Source organism: Nannobrachium achirus (assembly GCF_963921795.1).
Source record: "Nannobrachium achirus genome assembly, chromosome: 8".
Taxonomy (NCBI): Eukaryota; Metazoa; Chordata; class Actinopteri; order Myctophiformes; family Myctophidae; genus Nannobrachium; species Nannobrachium achirus.
The window spans coordinates 69,513,511-69,532,299 of NC_137817.1; the positions used below are offsets into that span (position 1 = coordinate 69,513,511).

The 18,789-nt window shown below is 40.8% G+C and overlaps 1 protein-coding gene across 2 annotated transcripts in view; it reads left to right on the forward strand.

Annotated features, from left to right (window-relative positions):
• Positions 1-18,789, forward strand: part of timm50 (translocase of inner mitochondrial membrane 50 homolog) — a 71,157-nt gene that overhangs the window by 18,031 nt on the left and 34,337 nt on the right. For both annotated transcript variants that reach the window (XM_080732215.1, XM_080732216.1), the window contains exon 4: positions 2,144-2,165. In XM_080732215.1, the coding sequence (XP_080588341.1) occupies positions 2,144-2,165 (22 nt within the window). The remainder of the gene's footprint in view (positions 1-2,143; positions 2,166-18,789) is intronic.

Sequence of the window (18,789 nt, forward strand, 5' to 3'; positions counted from 1 at the left end):
TAATCATCTGGGGACCCCTCAAAATAATTCGGGTGTCGTGTGTGATGTGATGACGTCATCAAACGATAAAGTCTACTTCAACTCAACTTTTTACTGAGTCGAGTCGACTTGCAAAAATCACAAGTCGTTACTGTGTGTGTGTGTGTGTGTGTGTGTGTGTGTGTGTGTGTGTGTGTGTGTGTGTGTGTGTGTGTGTGTGTGTGTGGACCATGTCTGTAGAGTGGTGAGATACGTACAGAACTGTACATGCCACATATAGAGTCCGCATATTATTGTCGATTGGGATTCCGAACCCCCCACAAAGGTTCATAGATAATATCATGGCATGCCCAAAATAACCATATTTATGACACTCATGTGTAACTTAGTTTGCCCTTTATTAAACAATCATTAACCTTACCTCACTCACATAGGAAGAAGCTCCAAATATTGTTCAGTAAAGTTATAGTAGTATATCAGCTTTATGCGTCAATATTAGACAAAGTGTTGAAAAAAATAAAATAAATCTTAACCTAGACCAGTGGTTCTCAACCTGTGGTTCGGGACCCCCAGGTCCCCAGATGATAAGCTTAATGTGCAACATTGTTTTTGCACTTGGCAGTAAACAAACCAACTAAGTTTAAGTGTATAGAGGGCATCTGCACATTTCTAAAGTGACAATTTATGACTTTTTAATACCTCTAAAATGACAAATTAAACATTGGCCAAATTGTCAAATATTAGAGGCAGCAATTGTGAAAATAGCAGATCTACATGCTCACAACGCTTCGCAATGCGAGGCGTTGTGAGCATGTAGATATGCTATTTTCACAATAAAACCATGTAATGCCTCAACTCTTAGTGCTTGTCAGGGTGGGGGGGTCCCCAGTTAAAATATGGTTATTTTGGGGGTCGCGGCCTGAAAAGGTTGAGAACCCCTGACCTAGACCACCTGAGAGTAGTAGCTTTTTTAAAAGATACGTTTTCTGTATCTGTGAATTTGGCAACGGCCGATCGAGTCATTAGGAGATAAATTCGGACGATTTAAATCGACCACCGATCGCTCGGAGCACCCCTAGCTAATATGTGGTTGTAAAAATAGTCCCAAGGCATCGCTGGACTTATTTCCTGGCACACCAGTTTCTTGACCAACGGTTTGATAAGCACTGAAACGGTGCGTTGAGGAAATGTTTGGGGTGTCAAACTGGTTTCGGGGTGAGGGCCTAAAGGTGACTTGATGAGGGCTGCATGCATGCGTTACTTGGTTTTGTTTTTTCAGCATGTTACTGCTATAAATAATGTCAGATGCCCATATATGGACATTTTGTGTCTGTCTCATTTGGTCGATGATGTCAGTGTCATACACCTATGATGTCAGACGTCAATTTTCAAGTGTCTTGGCCATATGAGCATGAAGTGTGGCAGACAGACGGACATGAGCTGCAAGTATTCATACTAAATGGTGACGGTTGCAATCACTTTACAAATAGTGTTTAATCTGTTTATTAAATGTATTAAGGAGGGTATTACAGTTGTAAGTAGTGATGGGACGATACGCGATATTATCGTTTACCGTGATTAAAAAAAAACACTCACGATAATCGTATCGTGGAGATTAAAACTTTCGTGATATCGTCCTCCGTCATGCACTGGGATCAATTCACCTTTTATTTGCCGAGCTGCAATTATGGAGGGTTTAAAATGGTACCGGATGTACAATTTAAACCCTCCATAGTTGGTAAAAGGTACTTATAATACGTACATACCTTTAACTTATTTTAAAATAGCCGATCTACAAGCTCACAACACGCTGCGTTGCGAGCTTGTAGATCAGCTATTTTTTGGCAAATGTTCCTCCTCAGGATAATGAATTTTGATTATCGCGATAATATGGTAAATCGCAATAATCGTGATATGACATTTTCATATCGTCCCATCCCTAGTTGTAAGCTACAAAAATGTGGTATGAGTGGTGAAACGAACAATGCTCTAGGTCTATGACATAGAGGGATGATGAGAGGCTTATGGTGGGATTTAGAATATCTCCAGTGGAAGACCTTTAGGGACAGCATGTCTAGCTTGCATTGACTGTTTGAATAGATTTTTAACTATCGTCATCTCTCTTAACCTATTTACTCATCTCTTGTTTCTCTTTTCCTCACAGATTCCAGACGAGTTTGACAGTGGTAAGTGTATTCTTGTCTCCATTTTTTTCTTCTTCTTTTTCTCATATGAGGTGTGTGTTTGTGACATACATGCAGACATTGTATTTACTGTACATACGTGTGGATTACATACACCTCATGTCCCACCCCGTCCACAAGCATTCCCTCCTGCTCTTCCCAGAGGCAGAGAAAATGCTGAATCAAAATAAAGGAGGGGGAAACAATTTTAAGGAGGAGGCATTACGTTTAGTTGGAAAATAGTCGATCTGTGAGCTTGTAGATCAGCTATTTTACTTTTCTTCTCTTTCTTATTTTATTTGACAATTTGGCCCGTGCCCACGTTTTTATAGTATAGTTTGAGGATTGCTTTTTTTAAATTACTTTTGATGCAGTAATGGTCTTTTTACTTTCTAGTATTAAAGGGTTTATGTAATTACAAAATAAATAAATATGTAAATTCAAATCTGCACTGCAAGCTTGTAGATCTGCTAGCTATTCTTGAATATTCTTGAACATATTGGATAAAGGGGTTACACTTATTGTGAAGCTGCATTAACATTTGATGGGGACCCCCTGGAAGGGGGGATGTGGGCACGATGTGGGATGAAAAATCTTGAAATTAACTAGCCCTTACCCGTTCAAAGATATGAGCTCCGAAATGATGTGCAGTGTGTGGGTTATGGGGTGTGCACACAGTATATGAGGGATGGAAAGTAACTTTAACTGGTGCTTGCATGATAATATGTAGGAGCATCAATGTATTAATACCCGTTTCGTTTAAAGGCTACAGAGATACTGTGTACCGATCTAACGGGGCCAGCCAACCCCCCCCCCCCCCCCCCCCCCACACACACACACACACACACACACACACACACACAGAGCTGGTTAAACATGTTGCCCCATGCTAGATGCAGAATAGATATGCCTCATGCTAGATGCAGAATAGATAGTAGATACACCATAAAAATGCTAATATACAGCATATGATTTGTGAAAGTGACAAACGGGCATCACAGTTATGTCAGGTGTGTTCATATGCTAATGGTGATGCGATTTCAGATCAATTGCTCCAGCCACTGAGGAGAAACGCTGTGACAGACACTCAAACAGACACTCATTCAGACAGACATTCGCAAAATTATAGTATAGATAAATTACTGCTAAGTGGGCCTGTCACAATTATTACATAATCGTCTAATCACAATTATTTGACATGATCGCGATTATTTTTCATAATCGTTTCCACGTTGAAAAATGTTCAGATATATTTTTTTAAGTAAAGAAATTGTAGAAATAGCCGATCTACAAGCTCACAACGCGTGTTGTGAGCTTGTAGATTGGCTATTTCCACTATCAATGTTCTTTTTTAAGTATAAAGTTGTCAAATATGTCAGTAATTTCTTTGTATATTTAGGTTATGTGTCATATCTGCCATGTGCAACTTCAAAGCCTAAAAGTCAAACAGAAATGTAATTGTCAATGACAAAAACACACAATTACACAATTTGTTGTATCGTCATAATGTAAAATATCATAATATTGACAGCCCTACTGTTAAGGGCTTTACTTAATGTGTTAATTCAAGGTGAATTAAATCAAGCTCTTAACAGCCATTATGAGATAATGGTACAGATCTCCAAAGAACCACTGATCTATTCCTTTCCCATGGTGGCCCTTGTTCTGCAAGCAGACACTGGGGATGGGACGATAATCCTTATTATCTTTTATCGTGGAGAAATTATCCTCTGTCATGCACTGGGATCAATTAACCTTTTATTTGCCGAGCTGCATATCCGGAGGCCGGTACTATGACAATTTTGTTCATTAGTTTAGCCACTGTTCCTTTGACTTAGAACTTGTGAACTATACTCAAAACTGTACTTTTTGGAACATTCAGTGTCTTTGCAATTGTTTTATATCCTTTTCCTTTACAAAGCAATAATCTCTTTTCTGAACTTGTCTGACCATTCCTTAAACTTAGCCATGTTTTTTTTTTTTTTTAAGATTTGTTTTTGGGCTTTTTATGCCTTTATTGATAGGACAGTAGACTGACAGGAAATGGGGAGAGAGATAGGGAATGACATGTGGCAAAGGTCGTCCGGATCGGGAATCGAACCGGCGACGCCAGCAGGCATCATAGCCTAGTATGTGGTATGCGCCTTGACCACCAGGCCAGCGGGCGCCCCACTTAGCCATGTTTCTAACTGCTCTAATCACAGTCAACACGTCAACAAACGTCTAGTCAGACTAGGTTGCACATCTGATGCAACTATTTAAGCCCTTGATTAGTCAATTGCAGTTGATTATAGATGTTTTCAGGTGTAATTAAGAGTGAATAATTGGAAGTGAAAGTGGCGTTGAAAGTGGCATTTAGCATTGAATTAAAAAAAAAGAACATTTTACCTTTGTTTAGCTATTTACATTGTTCTTGTATGATTTATTTATTTCATTCAGTTGTAAGTTTGTGAATTTTGCCAATAAACCAACCAGATTTGCAGAGGGGGGTTGAATAATTTTGAGCACAACCGTAATACTAATTGGTAAAACGGACCTGGAAATAACTTATTTATTCATACAATTTTTGATTGATAACTCTATCAAATCTACAAGCTCACAACGCGTCGCAAAATGTTCTGCCCCAGGATAATGGATATTGAGGATGTTTTGATTATCTTTGGTCCCTATTATGGGCACATTTCCTAATGGTGACTACAGTACACCAGGAAATCCAGCACACTTTTCCTTGGGATTCGAACTCCCTTTTCTGCAGAAGTTCTTGGCATCCGACTTCCCAGCAGTAACATGATTGACGTGCAGTGGCGCAACAAGCGGACAATGGTCCACAGAACCACCGGTCAAAAACCCCTGTTTTACACCACACAGCTGTGTTTGTGTGTGTATGTAAATAACCGTTAACCGTTAGGAAATGTTTAAAAATGCGCTATTTTACCAATTAAAAAAAAAGGACAATACAGCCGTTTTCCCCCATAATGAAATGCCATATGTAGGTCTGTCTACACATTAAAAACAATACAACTAGGAGGAACAATAATACAAATGTTTTCCATAAGAAATGTGTTAGGATTCATAAGAAACAGTAGGATTGAAATAATCAGTCTGTAATGTGACACGGCTGTCGCAGAACAGCAGCAGCAGCAGCAGCGATGGCTCGCATGTGGCTTCAAGTAGATCGACTCTTTTCCCCCACTCCTCTGAGTTTGTTGTGCAGAGCAATAACTTCCAATCTTATGACTTTTGGAATGGTTGAAACATCGGCTAAAACATGTCCATTTTCATTTCTTCTCTCTCACCCGTGTTCTGTGTGTGCTAATGAAGTGATCATAGCGACTCTGAGAGCTTTGTTTTATTTTCGCATAGCCTACTCTGTAACCAAGACGTCTGATTTAGCTTTCCACTCGTCATCAACATGTAACATTAGAAAGTTGTGTTTTACGCTCTTCTTAAATAGGATTCAATGCAACAGGGGTCTGTTTTGGAAAATCCAATCGGAGCATTTGTTTCCTGATGAATAAGTCAGCGTGCATGGATGTTACACATACAATGGTGTCCAGGGTTTACACAGAAATGTGTATAGTTGCATGGTTGATGACTTGATGTTGCATAGACATTGGTGTCCGGGGCTTTTGGTGTGATGCATGGGTTGCTTTTCTTTTTATTTTATTCTTTTTTCATTTACCAAACCGTTAGTGCTTACCGGTAACCAATTAAACAGTAACGGTTATCTGTTGGCCATCCCTAGATTACATACACCTCATGTCCCACCCCGTCCACAAGCATTCCCTCCTGCTCTTCCCAGAGGCAGAGAAAACACTGAATCAAAATGAAGGAGGGGGAAACAATTAAAAGGAGGAGGCATTACGTTTAGTTGGAAAATAGCCGATCTGTGAGCTTGTAGATCAGCTATTTTACTTTTTCTTCTCTTTCTTATTTTATCCGACAATGTGGCCCGTGCTGGACTAGCTTTTATAGTATAGTTTGTGGATTGCTTTTTCTTACTTTTGATGCAGTAATGGTCTTTTTCCTTTCTTTTTTTAAGTATTAAAGGGTTTATGTAATTACAAAATAAATAAATATGTAAATTCAAATCCGCACTGCGAGCTTGTAGATCTGCTAGCTATTCTTGAATATTCTTGAACATATTGGATAAAGGGGTTACACTTATTGTGATGCTGCATTAACTACTTTTGATGGGGACCCCCTGGAAGGGGGGATGTGGGCATGATGTGGGATGAAAAAGCTTGAAATTAATTAATGACTTTTACGGGCTTAACTTAATTTGTTAATTCAAGGTGAATTAAATCAAGCCCTTAACAGCCATTATGAGATGGTGGTCCAGAGCTCAAAAGAAGCACTGATCTATTCCTTTCACTAGGGATGGGACGATAATCCTTATGATAATCCTCGTGATAAAAACACTGAAAATAATCGTATCGCGGAGATTAAAATGTATTGTGAAATTATCCTCCGTCATGCACTGGGATCAATTAAACCTTTATTTGCCGAGCTGCATATCCGGTAGGCCGGTACTATTTCATAATAATTCACCCTTTGTCAAGTCCCACCCATTGTCCAGCCCCCCTTCACCCATTGGTTGATGTGTCTTGGTGGGACATTCGGTGGGACACTCCATCCACTACCATTTTAATTCAGTTGCTTCCTATTGTTATTCTGTGTGTTCAATTCTAATTTCAAACTTGGTTTCAGTAAAATGGAGCTGCTCAGTGGCAGTATAGTGACTCAGCATGTTTTTAAATGTTTTTATTTCTCCACAAATTATGTTTTAGCAAATTCAACATAAAAAAAGGCGGAACCAGGGCGGGACAAGGCCAATAGAGCCTGCTGGTTGGTCAGTCAGGGACCAACCAGAACGCTAACAAAGGGTGAATTGGTGAAACGGACCTGGAAATAAATTGCAGATCTACAAGCTCACAACGCGTCGCAAAATGTCCCACCCCAGGATAATGGATGTTGAGGATGTTTTTATTATCTTTCAAGGTTCAAGGGTTCAAGGTTCAAGGTTGTACTTTATTGTTACGTCTTTTGTACAGGTACATAAGAGTAAAACTTATTTTTGTTCTGCATCCTTAGAGACAATGCAGTGGTATATATAAAATAAAGCAGAACAACAGAAAAAACAACACATCTAAAGATAAAATAATAAGTAATAATGACTTAGGAAAGAAAGAGAGTGCAAAAGCAAAAGAGCAAAGAGAATGAGAAAAACATCTCAGCTGTACATGTGCATAAAGTTTGGTGTATTGTATACACCAATGGCATTATTTTCCCGTAATAGCTACTGTACTGTAACTTTTTGCGACCGTCAGGTCGCACTTACTACCAAAACCTCCACCGGCTGTCTGTCCGTCTGTCCCTCCGTCACGCGTCACACGTCACACTTTTGACCTGTTCATATCTCCGCAACCGTTGCCCCTATCCATGCCAAATTTTGCACACATACTCCTTGCCTGCCAAACCACAACCTCGATTCTCACATGGCCCTCTTCTAGCGCCACCTTCAGGCCGATTTTTTTAAAACACATTTTTGGACACTACTCCTACAGATTTTGCCCTAAAATCACGCAAATAGCTACACAGCATGTCTACACTCATGTCATCAAAATGGATCTGTCCCATATAGCGCCACCATCAGGCAAGTTTTTTCAAACACATTTTTGGTCACTGCTCCTACAGATTTTGCCCTAAAATCACGCAAATCGGTACACAGTATGTCTACACTCATCTCATCAACATGCATCTGTCCCATATAGCGCCACCATCAGGCCGATTTTTACATACACATTTTTCTACACATTTTGGCCTAAAATCACGCTGCAACCTGACGGTCGCTCATCTCCCGATTAGGGAGTCTTACTGGTTGTAAACAACTTCACAGTGTGTCTATCTTTGGTCAGGATGTTTTGATTATCATGTGTGATTAATGATGATATGGGCACATTTCCTAATGGTGACTACACCAGGAAATCCAGCACACTTTTCCTTGGGATTCAAACTCCATTTTCTGCAGAAGTTCTTGGTGTCTGACTTCCCAGCAGTAAGTGACTACATTGACGTGCAGTGGCGTAACAAGTGGTCAATGGTCCACAGAACTACCAGTCGAAAACCCCTGCTTTTACACCACACAGCTGTGTTTGTGTGTGTATGTATACTCCATGACTCATAAACTAAACACATTGTACTAGTGGAATGCTACACTGGTATTGATCACACAGCATTCTGTGCGGCCATTCAACCATCAATGAGTACTTGAGACGAATAACAGTCCAAGTCCACATTACTTTTTTTTTTGGTATTTTTTGATTTACCAGACTGTAAACCACAAACTAGTTATTTTTTATCTGTTAAATTCTTAATGTACTCCCCCCTATTTCTTTTTTCTTTTTTTACTTAACTCATGTATATTAGGTATTATAAGACATAATACTTATGTAAAGTGGAAAAACAGTATATCTCCAACAGTTTGTGGAACAACAGTATAAGTCCGTACAAGCAATATTCAGCAGACAAAGGGAGCAGATAACATTAAAACAGACAATTGAACAAAATGAGTGGGGGAAAAGGCCAAACAAAGTAAACAAACAAATCTTCAACATTTACTGTACACAATAGTACCTGAGGTCGGATCTAAAGGTGCGTGTGCATAGAAGCAGTTGTGTAGGCTTACTGTGCCTACATTTAGCGATGGGACCATAGTCCTTATTAATAACACCACCAGGAGGGATGGGACCATAGTCCTTATTAATAACACCACCAGGAGGGATGGGACCATAGTCCTTATTAATAACACCACCAGGAGGGATGGGACCATAGTCCTTATTAATAACACCACCAGGAGGGATGGGACCATAGTCCTTATTAATAACACCACCAGGAGGGATGGGACCATAGTCCTTATTAATAACACCACCAGGAGGCCAGAATAACCTTCCTGACCTGGTGGGGACGTGTGCTCAGAAGAGCACTGCTTCTAGTCTTAATTTTCATCTCGTCCCATCCCATGTAGGGATGAGACCATACGCGATACTATCGTTTATCATGATAAAAAACATTCAGGATAATCGTATCGTGGAGATTTTATTTATCGTGATATCGTCTTCCGTCATGCGCTGGGATCAATTCACCTTTTATTTGCAGAGCTGCAAATCCGGTACCACTTAAACCCTCTAGAATTGGTAAAAGGGATTTATAATATGTACTTGATACAGTCTTTTCTTTTCACTCTCTATTAATGTCTTTGCCAAAGAATAGCCGATCTACAAGCTCACAACGCGTCACAACGCGTTGTGAGCTGGAAAAGTGTTCCGCCCCAGGATAATGGATTTTGATTATCGTGATAATATCGTAAATCGCGATTTCTTTTGTCACAATAATCATGATATGAAACTTTCATATCGTCCCCTCCCTAGTCCCATGCCCTACATACGTTGCCATGCAATGGTGTTCCACATTGTGGAGAGTAGCCCACCTCAAGCATAAATCAGATGTGTGGGTGTGGGGTGGTCATAAAGCCAGCCCATGTTTTACAGCCCAGTCCATTAATGGAATGTCCTATTGTCTAAAGGTGATGGCTTTTACTACACTACATGGCTTTGATTGGGGAGCAATCTGTGCCCGGCGACGGCTTGCCATCAGCAAATCAGAGACGAGAACATTAGTAAAATGGCTTAACGCACAGCTTCCCAAACAGTGGGTCGGGACCCATTTGTGGGAGGGATGGGACGATATGAACATTCGCGATTATTGTGACCAAAGAAATCGTGATTTACAATATATCGCGATAATCAAAATCCATTGTCCTGGTGGGGAACATTTGCCAAAAAATAGCAGATCTACAAGCTCTGAGCTTGTAGATCGGCTATTTTTTGGCAAAGACATTTGATAGAGAGTGAAAAAAGGATGTATCATTAACTTATATTATAAGTACCTTTTACCAATTATAGATGGTTTAAATGGTATTATATGCAGCTCAGCAAATAAAAGGTGAATTGATCCCAGCGCATGACGGAGGACGATATCACGATAAATTAAATCTCCACGATAAGATTATCGTGAGTGTTTTTTATCACGATAAACGGTAATATCGCGTATCGTCCCATCCCTATTTGTGGGTCGTGGAATTTTTTTATGGGTCCCTTATAGTTTTTTGTTTGCTACATTTTGTCAAAAGATTTTTAAAAATGCTTTTTTCATTGGTTTGGGTCCTGGGCAAATGTCTAATCTCTCTTTTGGGTCTCGTCCTGAAAAGTGTGGGAATCACTGGGTTAACAACACACACACACAGTCTCACAAACACACACACACACACACACACACACACACACACACACACGCATGAGTATGTACACGTAAGGCTGTCACAATTATTACATAATCGTCTAATCACAATTGTTTGAGGTAATCACAATTATTTTTGCATAAACGTCATAATCGTTTACATGTTAATATAGTTACAAACACTTTCAAAAAGTAGTGGAAATAGCAGATCTACAAGCTCACAACGCGTCGCATCGCGAAACGTGAGCTTGTAGATTGGCTATTTCCACTATCAATGTTCTTTTTTAAGTATAAAGTTGTCAAATATGTCAGTAATTTCTTTGTATATTTAGGTTATGTGTCATGATTGCCATGTGCAACTTCAAAGCCTACCAGCCAAACAGAAATGTAATTGTCAACGACAAAAACACAATTAAATTGTTAATCGCAATTATTTGAGTGACAATTAATCGTCATGTAAAATGCTGAATAAGATGTTTCCAACGGTCAATGTGCATCATACTGTAATTACATCTTAAAACAGTGTTGCACTACCTATCTACCACCCGATCATATAGAATGATTAATCTCAACTACCTGCTATAATTTTTATTTTTTTAACACACACTGGCATATGCTCTCCTGTCACGGTATGCATCACGACACCACCGCGGTATCGCCGTTATATTGTCCCATGTCTGAAGGATTGCGCGTGTGTGCGTTGTGACAGCTGGCAGGATGGATTTGGCGTGAGTGATGGCTCGTGTTTTAAACGAATTAGGATTACACGCCGATTCCATTAATCGCTTCATCAATAGCGTCCGTCTCTGAGGGTCCTCTTCGTCAATAACTCTCGTCTCCCAGGACCTTTTCCATCTCTTCCCTTTTTCCATCCGTCCATCAATCACATCACGCCGGCTTCTCCCTGAGGGCTGCTCTTTATTCAACCATCTATCTGTCCATCCATGGGTGTCCGCGTAGTCTTGATTTTGACAGGGATTTTGAATACATTTTAACACAGGGGTCTTTAATGTTTTCATGCCAAGGACCCCTTAGCTGAGAGAGAGATGAATCAGGGACCCCCAGATTCCATATAGTTTCATCGTTTGACAGCACAATAATCAGTGTATTTTGGATTCACGTCAATTTGTGTTTTCAGATATTTTACCACTAGTACCGTCAATACTTAAAAAAAACCTGACCTTTCAGTCTGTGCTTAGTCTGCTTTTTTCCCCTCTACACCAAAGCTCTTTGCCGAAAATAGCCAAACAGAGCTACAAGCTCACAACGTGAGCTTGTAGCTCTGCTATTTTTGGCTAAAGTTCTCCGAATATGGACGCTATAGGGGTTCAAGTGGTTAATATAAAAAAGGATAAAAAAAGGTTTCTATCACGGATTTGGAGGACCCCCTGTAGTAACTCTGAGGACCCCCTAGGGGTCCTGGACCCCCTGTTGAAGAGCCCTGTTGCCTGCCATTGGCGAGTATGCTCTTATCCGTGTCACCACTTTAACCAATATTTTATGCTTTAACTATAAACAGATGGCAGATATACAAGCTCACAGCGCGGCACTCGAGCTTGTAGATCTGCTATTTTTTTTTTATCGTGAACATGTGTGCATTTCGTTGAATGTACATATATTTTTAAAGCAGACATTTGTAACACAAATCCTTCTCTTGATCCCTGGAACAAAATATTTTCATTTGGGGGTCCGTGGTCAAATACATATAATTCTAGAGGTTCTTCACATTAATTAAAACCCCAGAGTTATGCAGGAACTCAGCTTCTCATGATGATTTGGGAGATGACTTCATCAGGAAGTGAAATCCTAGTTTTAGTCAACGAAATAGCTAACTCTACAGTTGATTTTGTCAAACCAAAACATATTTTCGCTGGCCTTGATAGTGATTTCACCATCTGAAAATAGGCAATCTACATGCGGCGCGTTGAGCTTGTAGTTCCGTTATTTTCAGAGCGCAAGCACAACCAAACATAAAATGACTTGTCTTTTAGTTCTTCTCCACTAGTCCCTCCATTTTTGTCTATTGTTTTTCTCAATATACAGTATTAGTCTTAGTTTTTTGTCATCATACTGTATTTCTTTTTCTCCATTTTTTTCATTTAGTTCGTCATTGACAAAAAGGTAGTCGAACATTTTTCGTCATAGTTTAGTCGACAAGGGTGGTCCCTCGTATAATCCACTCTCTCCTCCTCCTCCCATCAAGTCCTGCCTACTTTTTAAAATGATTAGTTTCTGACTAGCCCATATAATTGTCCTGTCTACTCTGCACTCTGTTCAGAGCTTCATTATGCAATCCGTTCTGCTTCCTACAGATGGAAGTCCAAATCAATAAAATTCTATACGTTTTCACTTTTTTGAATTCAATAGGATCAGGAAGTCTCGCGCGATGAGATTTTGAATGCAAGTGAGCGGTTTTACGGGAGAATCAATAATTGTAGCTTATGGCTGTCATGGTTGCTGTTAAAGCGTGCAGAAACAATCTGCATTAAAGTAAGACTTGCCGAGCCATGAGGGCAGGAGCCCATCTCCTGTTTCTGTTGTGTGAGGCAGCATGATGTACAAGAACTGTACACCCCCTGGACATGGCGCTATTATGACGAGCTACATGATGCTATTATGTTACGTTATGTTATTACTTGACGCTATTATGTTACGTTATGTTATTATGTCGCAGGCATGGACATAGAATGGTATATGCCTCGTTCAGTTCTGGGGCATATGCATCATGCGACGGAGGGATTCTGCATCGCTTCCACGTGCATCGCTTCCAAGTGCTTCACAGAAACGAATATTGTTAGGCTAATCAGAGGCAGGTGGGGGCAGGTCTTTTCGGGCGTCTGAGAACAGCTGAGCCGCCCAACTTCAGGTGCCAAAAAAAGCTGAATGGAATTCAGCTTTTCAATGGAATTGATATGTCCGGGAAAAGACGTGCTGTGATTGGCCAGTATCCGTCTGTTTTTCCGGACGTCCGGCCTCCAGTTGTTACAAGTTGCTCTAATTAACTGCAGGGGAGGATGAGGCTTTTTATATCTATGATCGCAGGGACTTACCCCCAACCCTTGATGCTGAGTGCCAAGCAGGGAGGCAACAGGTCCCATTTTTGGTATGACACTGAGTCTTTGGTATGACCTGGCCAGAGATCGAACGCCGACCTCCCAGTCTTTGATTGATTGACAAAAATGGAGAACAGTACAAGTATAGTCAATACAATTGAAATGTAGTACACTACGAGTACAGTTAAACACCCTGCCTAAAAGGAACATCCCAAATAAGACCTTTTATGGTACACTACCTTTTATGGTACACTACCTTTTATGGTACACTACAACCACAAGGCCACTGAGCTGGAATCTGACTTTAAATTAGTTAGAATCGCGCAAAGACACCCGACCGAAAAAACAAAAACAAAAAAAACACGCGCGCGCGTGGGGGCACCTGAAAGCCAGTTGTGGACCAGGAATATTGTCCGATTCTAGCACACCCATGGGTGTCTTTTGAGGGCTCCCGTGGGAGGATCGAAACAACACAGAATATTCAGCGATTTTTCAAAGGTTGGTGAAAAAACGCTTCTAATTCGTGGCAGTCAATAATGACCCCCTCCCATCCTGCAGTGTAATGAGGGCCAATCATGATGTCGGGGGGGCCTCGGGGACCACAAAGAGCTTGATGCCAGGGTTCAGAGGTCAAGTCCCCAGAGAGTATAGACACCTTCCTCACCCCTCTGATCTGTCTTCTCCGCTGCCACGCATTGTGAGCTTCAGTGTTGATTTCGTCGACTAAAAGTTTGACGAAAAATGTTTGTCGACTGCGTTTTTTTTCACTGACGATAACTAAATTAAAACTAAGCTGTGATGACTAAAACTAAGACTAAATATATTGACAATTTTGTCAACAAAATAAAAAGTAGACTTAAACATTAGGGAGGGACTAGTGGAGAAGAGAGTCATTTTATGTTTGGTTGCTCTCAGGTGTTATGTGCTGAAAATAGCAGATCTACAAGCTCACAATGCGTCGCAGCGCGACGCGTTGTGAGCTTTTAGGTCGGCTATTTTCAGCACACAACCCAGTGTAAAATCAGTCATTACGATGCCATCAAGGCCTGCCAAAATACATTTTAGTTGACTAAATCAACTGTAGATTTAGTCGCTTAAAATCGTATATTTAGTCGACTAAAATTAGACTAAAACTAAAACTTTTAAGATGACTAAATTATGACTAAAACTAATTGGCATTTTATTCAAAAGACTATGACTAAAACTAAATCAAAATTTGCAGTCAAAAACAACACTGGTGAGCTTCTGGATTGGCTGTTTTCAGAACACCCGAGCGCAACCAAACAAGGAATTCTACGGGATCTCCTCTAGGCCTGTCACAAGTATTACATAATCATCTAATCGCAATTATTTGACATAATCACAAATATTTTCTCATAATCGTCACAATCGTTTCCACGTTGTACATTTTTCGTATATTTTCAAACATTTTCAAAAATAGTGGAAATAGCAGCAGATCTACAAGCTCAGAACGCATCGCATCAATGTTCTTTTTTAAGTTGAAAGTTGTCATTTATTTTTATATTTAGTGTGTCATATCTGCCATGTGCAACTTCAAAGCCTACAAGCCAAACAGAAATGTAATTGTCAATGACAAAAACACAATTAAATTGTTAATCACAACATTAGTCTAGTTTTTATTTTGTTGACGAAAATGTATTAAGTTAGTCTTCGTTTTAGTTATCACAGCTTAGTTTTTACTTAATTTTATATCATCTAACATATAATTTAGCGAATGTCTGAGTGTCTGAGTGTCTCAGCTTTTCTCCTTGGTGGCTGGAGCAATTATCTCTGGAGCCATATCTCTGGAGCCATTAAAAGAAACGGGTTTCTTACATTGATGCTCCTACATCATGCAAGCACCAGTTAAAGTTACTTTCCATCCCTCATATACTGTGTGCACAGTGCACATCCCATAACCCACACACTGCACATCATTTGGGAGCTCATATCTTTGAACGGGTAAGGGCTAGTTTTTATTTAGTTTTTGTCAGTGAGAAAAGATAGTCGGCAAACATTCTTGGTCATGGTTTTAGTAGACAAAATGAACACTGTGGAGAGAGCCATCTTTTTGCTGTGTACACAAAATGTCTACATTGCTTCTTCTAATTGATGGAAGGGCAACAGAAACGCTGATTGTTTTCCGGCAGAGATTCCTCCTCTGTACTTTTGGTGGTGTTGTACAGAATGTACACAATGACTGAAGATGTTTTATTGCCTGGACTTCCTGGCTGTGCCGCGCTCTTCATTGTCTTTAACTTCCTCCACAGTAACTTCCTCCACAGTCACTCAGATGTTATCTGTCCCCAAATGTCGCCACTTTCCTCCCCCCAACCATTATCATAAACTAAAGAGAAATCATTAACTGTGTCATACTGAGAGTACAGTATGAGGCTGCAGCTAAAACTGAAAACGACATAAAAAACAACTGTATTGGGGGGAAAAGGTTAAAAACTATAGAAGTTAAAGACAGGGTAGCAGAATAACATCTACTTTGTCCCAATTTAATTGTTAGGTTGTTGTGAAAATATTTGCCAATGCAACCATATAGTTGTCTTGCCTGTTTTCAGAGTTGTATTCAGACGGAGATTCCAATGTCCTACTTTTTCAAAACTCCTCCTCCACGAGCTCGGGAATGGCCGAGCAAAAGCATGACGTATGGAAGCAGAGCAACATCACGTGATCCCATTGAAACGAATGGGAAAAATGCCTTGGAAATTACAGTATCTTACACTCTTTCTAATAAAGTGAACTCTTAACTTTCTTAATTGACATGATCAACAACGTGAATGCTATACACTTGCAATTTTTTATAAAGAATCAATAAGGCGTTTTTTCCGTATCCATTATATTGTGAAGCATGCACCTATTTTACAAGCCTGGGGGGCGTGTCTCTTCGCGACCCGGTTCTCTAGCGAGGCACTGAGAAACACCAAGCCGAGATGGGCGCTTGTTTCGGCCAAATGCTGGAGTTGCCTCGGTGCTTGACTGTGGATGTTTTGTTTTTTTTGAGCGGTGGTCACACCGTCTCCATAGCGTGGCCGTGTGTGTATCCGTGTGTGTCTGTCTGTCTGTCTGTAGCCTGAGGTGTATGTAGCCTCAGTACCTCTGGGTGACCAGAGAGGTGCTGTTGAGTCTAGCTTACCCTGAGCATCAACTGCAACCAGTTGGGGCCTGAGTGAGCAAGTATGGCTCACACTCTCTCTCTCTCTCACGCACACGCACACCCCCCCCCCCCCCCCCACACACACACACACACACTCCAGCTGGGTGAGCAACGCACACACGCACGCAGCCACGCACACACACACACCTCTGTGAGCAACACACACACACACACACACACACACACACACACACATGCACGCACGCACGCACGCACACACACCCCCACACCCACACATGTGCAGGCACCACCGCTCACTTCAAACTTGGGTTTGATTTTTTCTTTTTTTCTCCTGTTTTTCCCCCTGCCTCTCCATTCATGTGTTCTCTACATCTGGACCAAACAATGACACGACATGTTGGATTAACTCACCCAAAAGAACGTAGAAAAATGTATCCCACTGGAATTAGTTATCCTTCACAAACGCGAGTGACGGGGCCGGCCCGTGCTCGCAATGGAGTGGAAAAGATACTCATATTTTACTTAAGTAAAAGTACTCTCATCTCATATCATTCTCGCACGCATGCAGTCGCCTAGGACGCGACGCGCAGTGGCCAATCTATAAGAGCTCACAATTGTGAGCTTGCAGATCGGCTAGTTTCAAACAGCCAAGGTATAAAATAGGGCTAAAGTAGTTATTATAATGTATAAGGTCCTTCACAAACGCGAGTGACGGGCCGTGCGAGCTCGCAATGGTGGAAAAGATACTCATATTTTACTCAAGTAAAAGTACTCTCATATCATTCTCGCATGGACAGTCTGGCCCTGTTACAGATGTTGTCCAAAAATCATGCAGATCGGTACACAGTATCTCTGTAGCTGTTAAATGGAACGGGTATTTCTTACATTGATGCTCCTACATATTAGCATGCAAGCACCAGTTAAAGTTACTTTCCATCCCTCATATACTGTGTGCACAGTGCACATCCCATAACCCACACACTGCACATCATTTCGGAGCTCATATCTTTGAACAGGTAAGGGCTAGTTTAGATAAAGAAAGATTCCTGCTCCCCCTCCTTTAAGGTAAAAAAGGGGGGATTTGGTAGGGAACGCTATGAAGGGAATTTCCTATCCTTTCTGCTGCTCCCTTCAGGGGTCGCCCACAACGGATCACTTGCCTCCATGATCATCTCACCCTGTCCTCCTGTCCAGCTAACCTCATGTCCTCTTTCACTACATCCATACATCACCTATTTGGTCTTCCTCTAGGCCTCCTGCCTGGCAGTTCCAAGCACAAAGGTACAGTTTTATACGAAAGTGTGCTAAAAGGCAAGGATAAACCCAAGAATTATTAATAATAAAAATAATAAACTTTATTTATATAGCACCTTTTTAAACAATGTTACAAAGTGCTTACCAACATGATAAAAAATACATCAAACAGTGAAACATATCATAGAAATGCAGAAAAGTAAAATTAAAAACAGCACACAACAACAGTATTTAATAAAATGGACTGCTACGGGTTTAAGAAAGCTTTTCTAAAAAAAAGTGTGTCTTTAATTTAGATTTAAAGACGGTTAAAGAAAGCACTATGGCTTGTTTCCATTGGGGTCCTGTGTGCTCTCACTCACTCACTCACTCACTCACTCACTGTCTCACTCTCTCACTCTCACCCAGCTACAGTAACTCGAAATAAAAAATATAAAAAAAAACATCCAGCTCCAGTGGAGGTTTTGGCTGAATCGCTTTTTTTCGTAAAAAATGGTGTTGGCTGATTTCTGCCGGACAACTACTACTACTACGTTCACATTATTAGATGCTTGTCCACTTCAACCCTGATATCTTGCTGTACCTCTCACGGCAAAAATAGCTGCTCTGCTAGCTCTACCAGCTGACAAACGTGTCACTTAGTGAGCTTGTAGGTGTGGTACTTTCACTGAATGTCTTCCTATTATGGACATGGCCAGATTAGGGACGCTAGGGTTCTTGTGGTTAATGCGTTGCCCCCCCCTCTCCACACACACGCTCCCCATTTAATGTGAGGTGTGCTTGGCGTGGGTCTATTCCCCGGAGGGGGGAGGGGTTAGTTAACAACACCTGTGTGTTTTGTTTAGGATAGGGGAGCTATCATCGCCGTCACCGCATAAGCACACACGCCACTCTG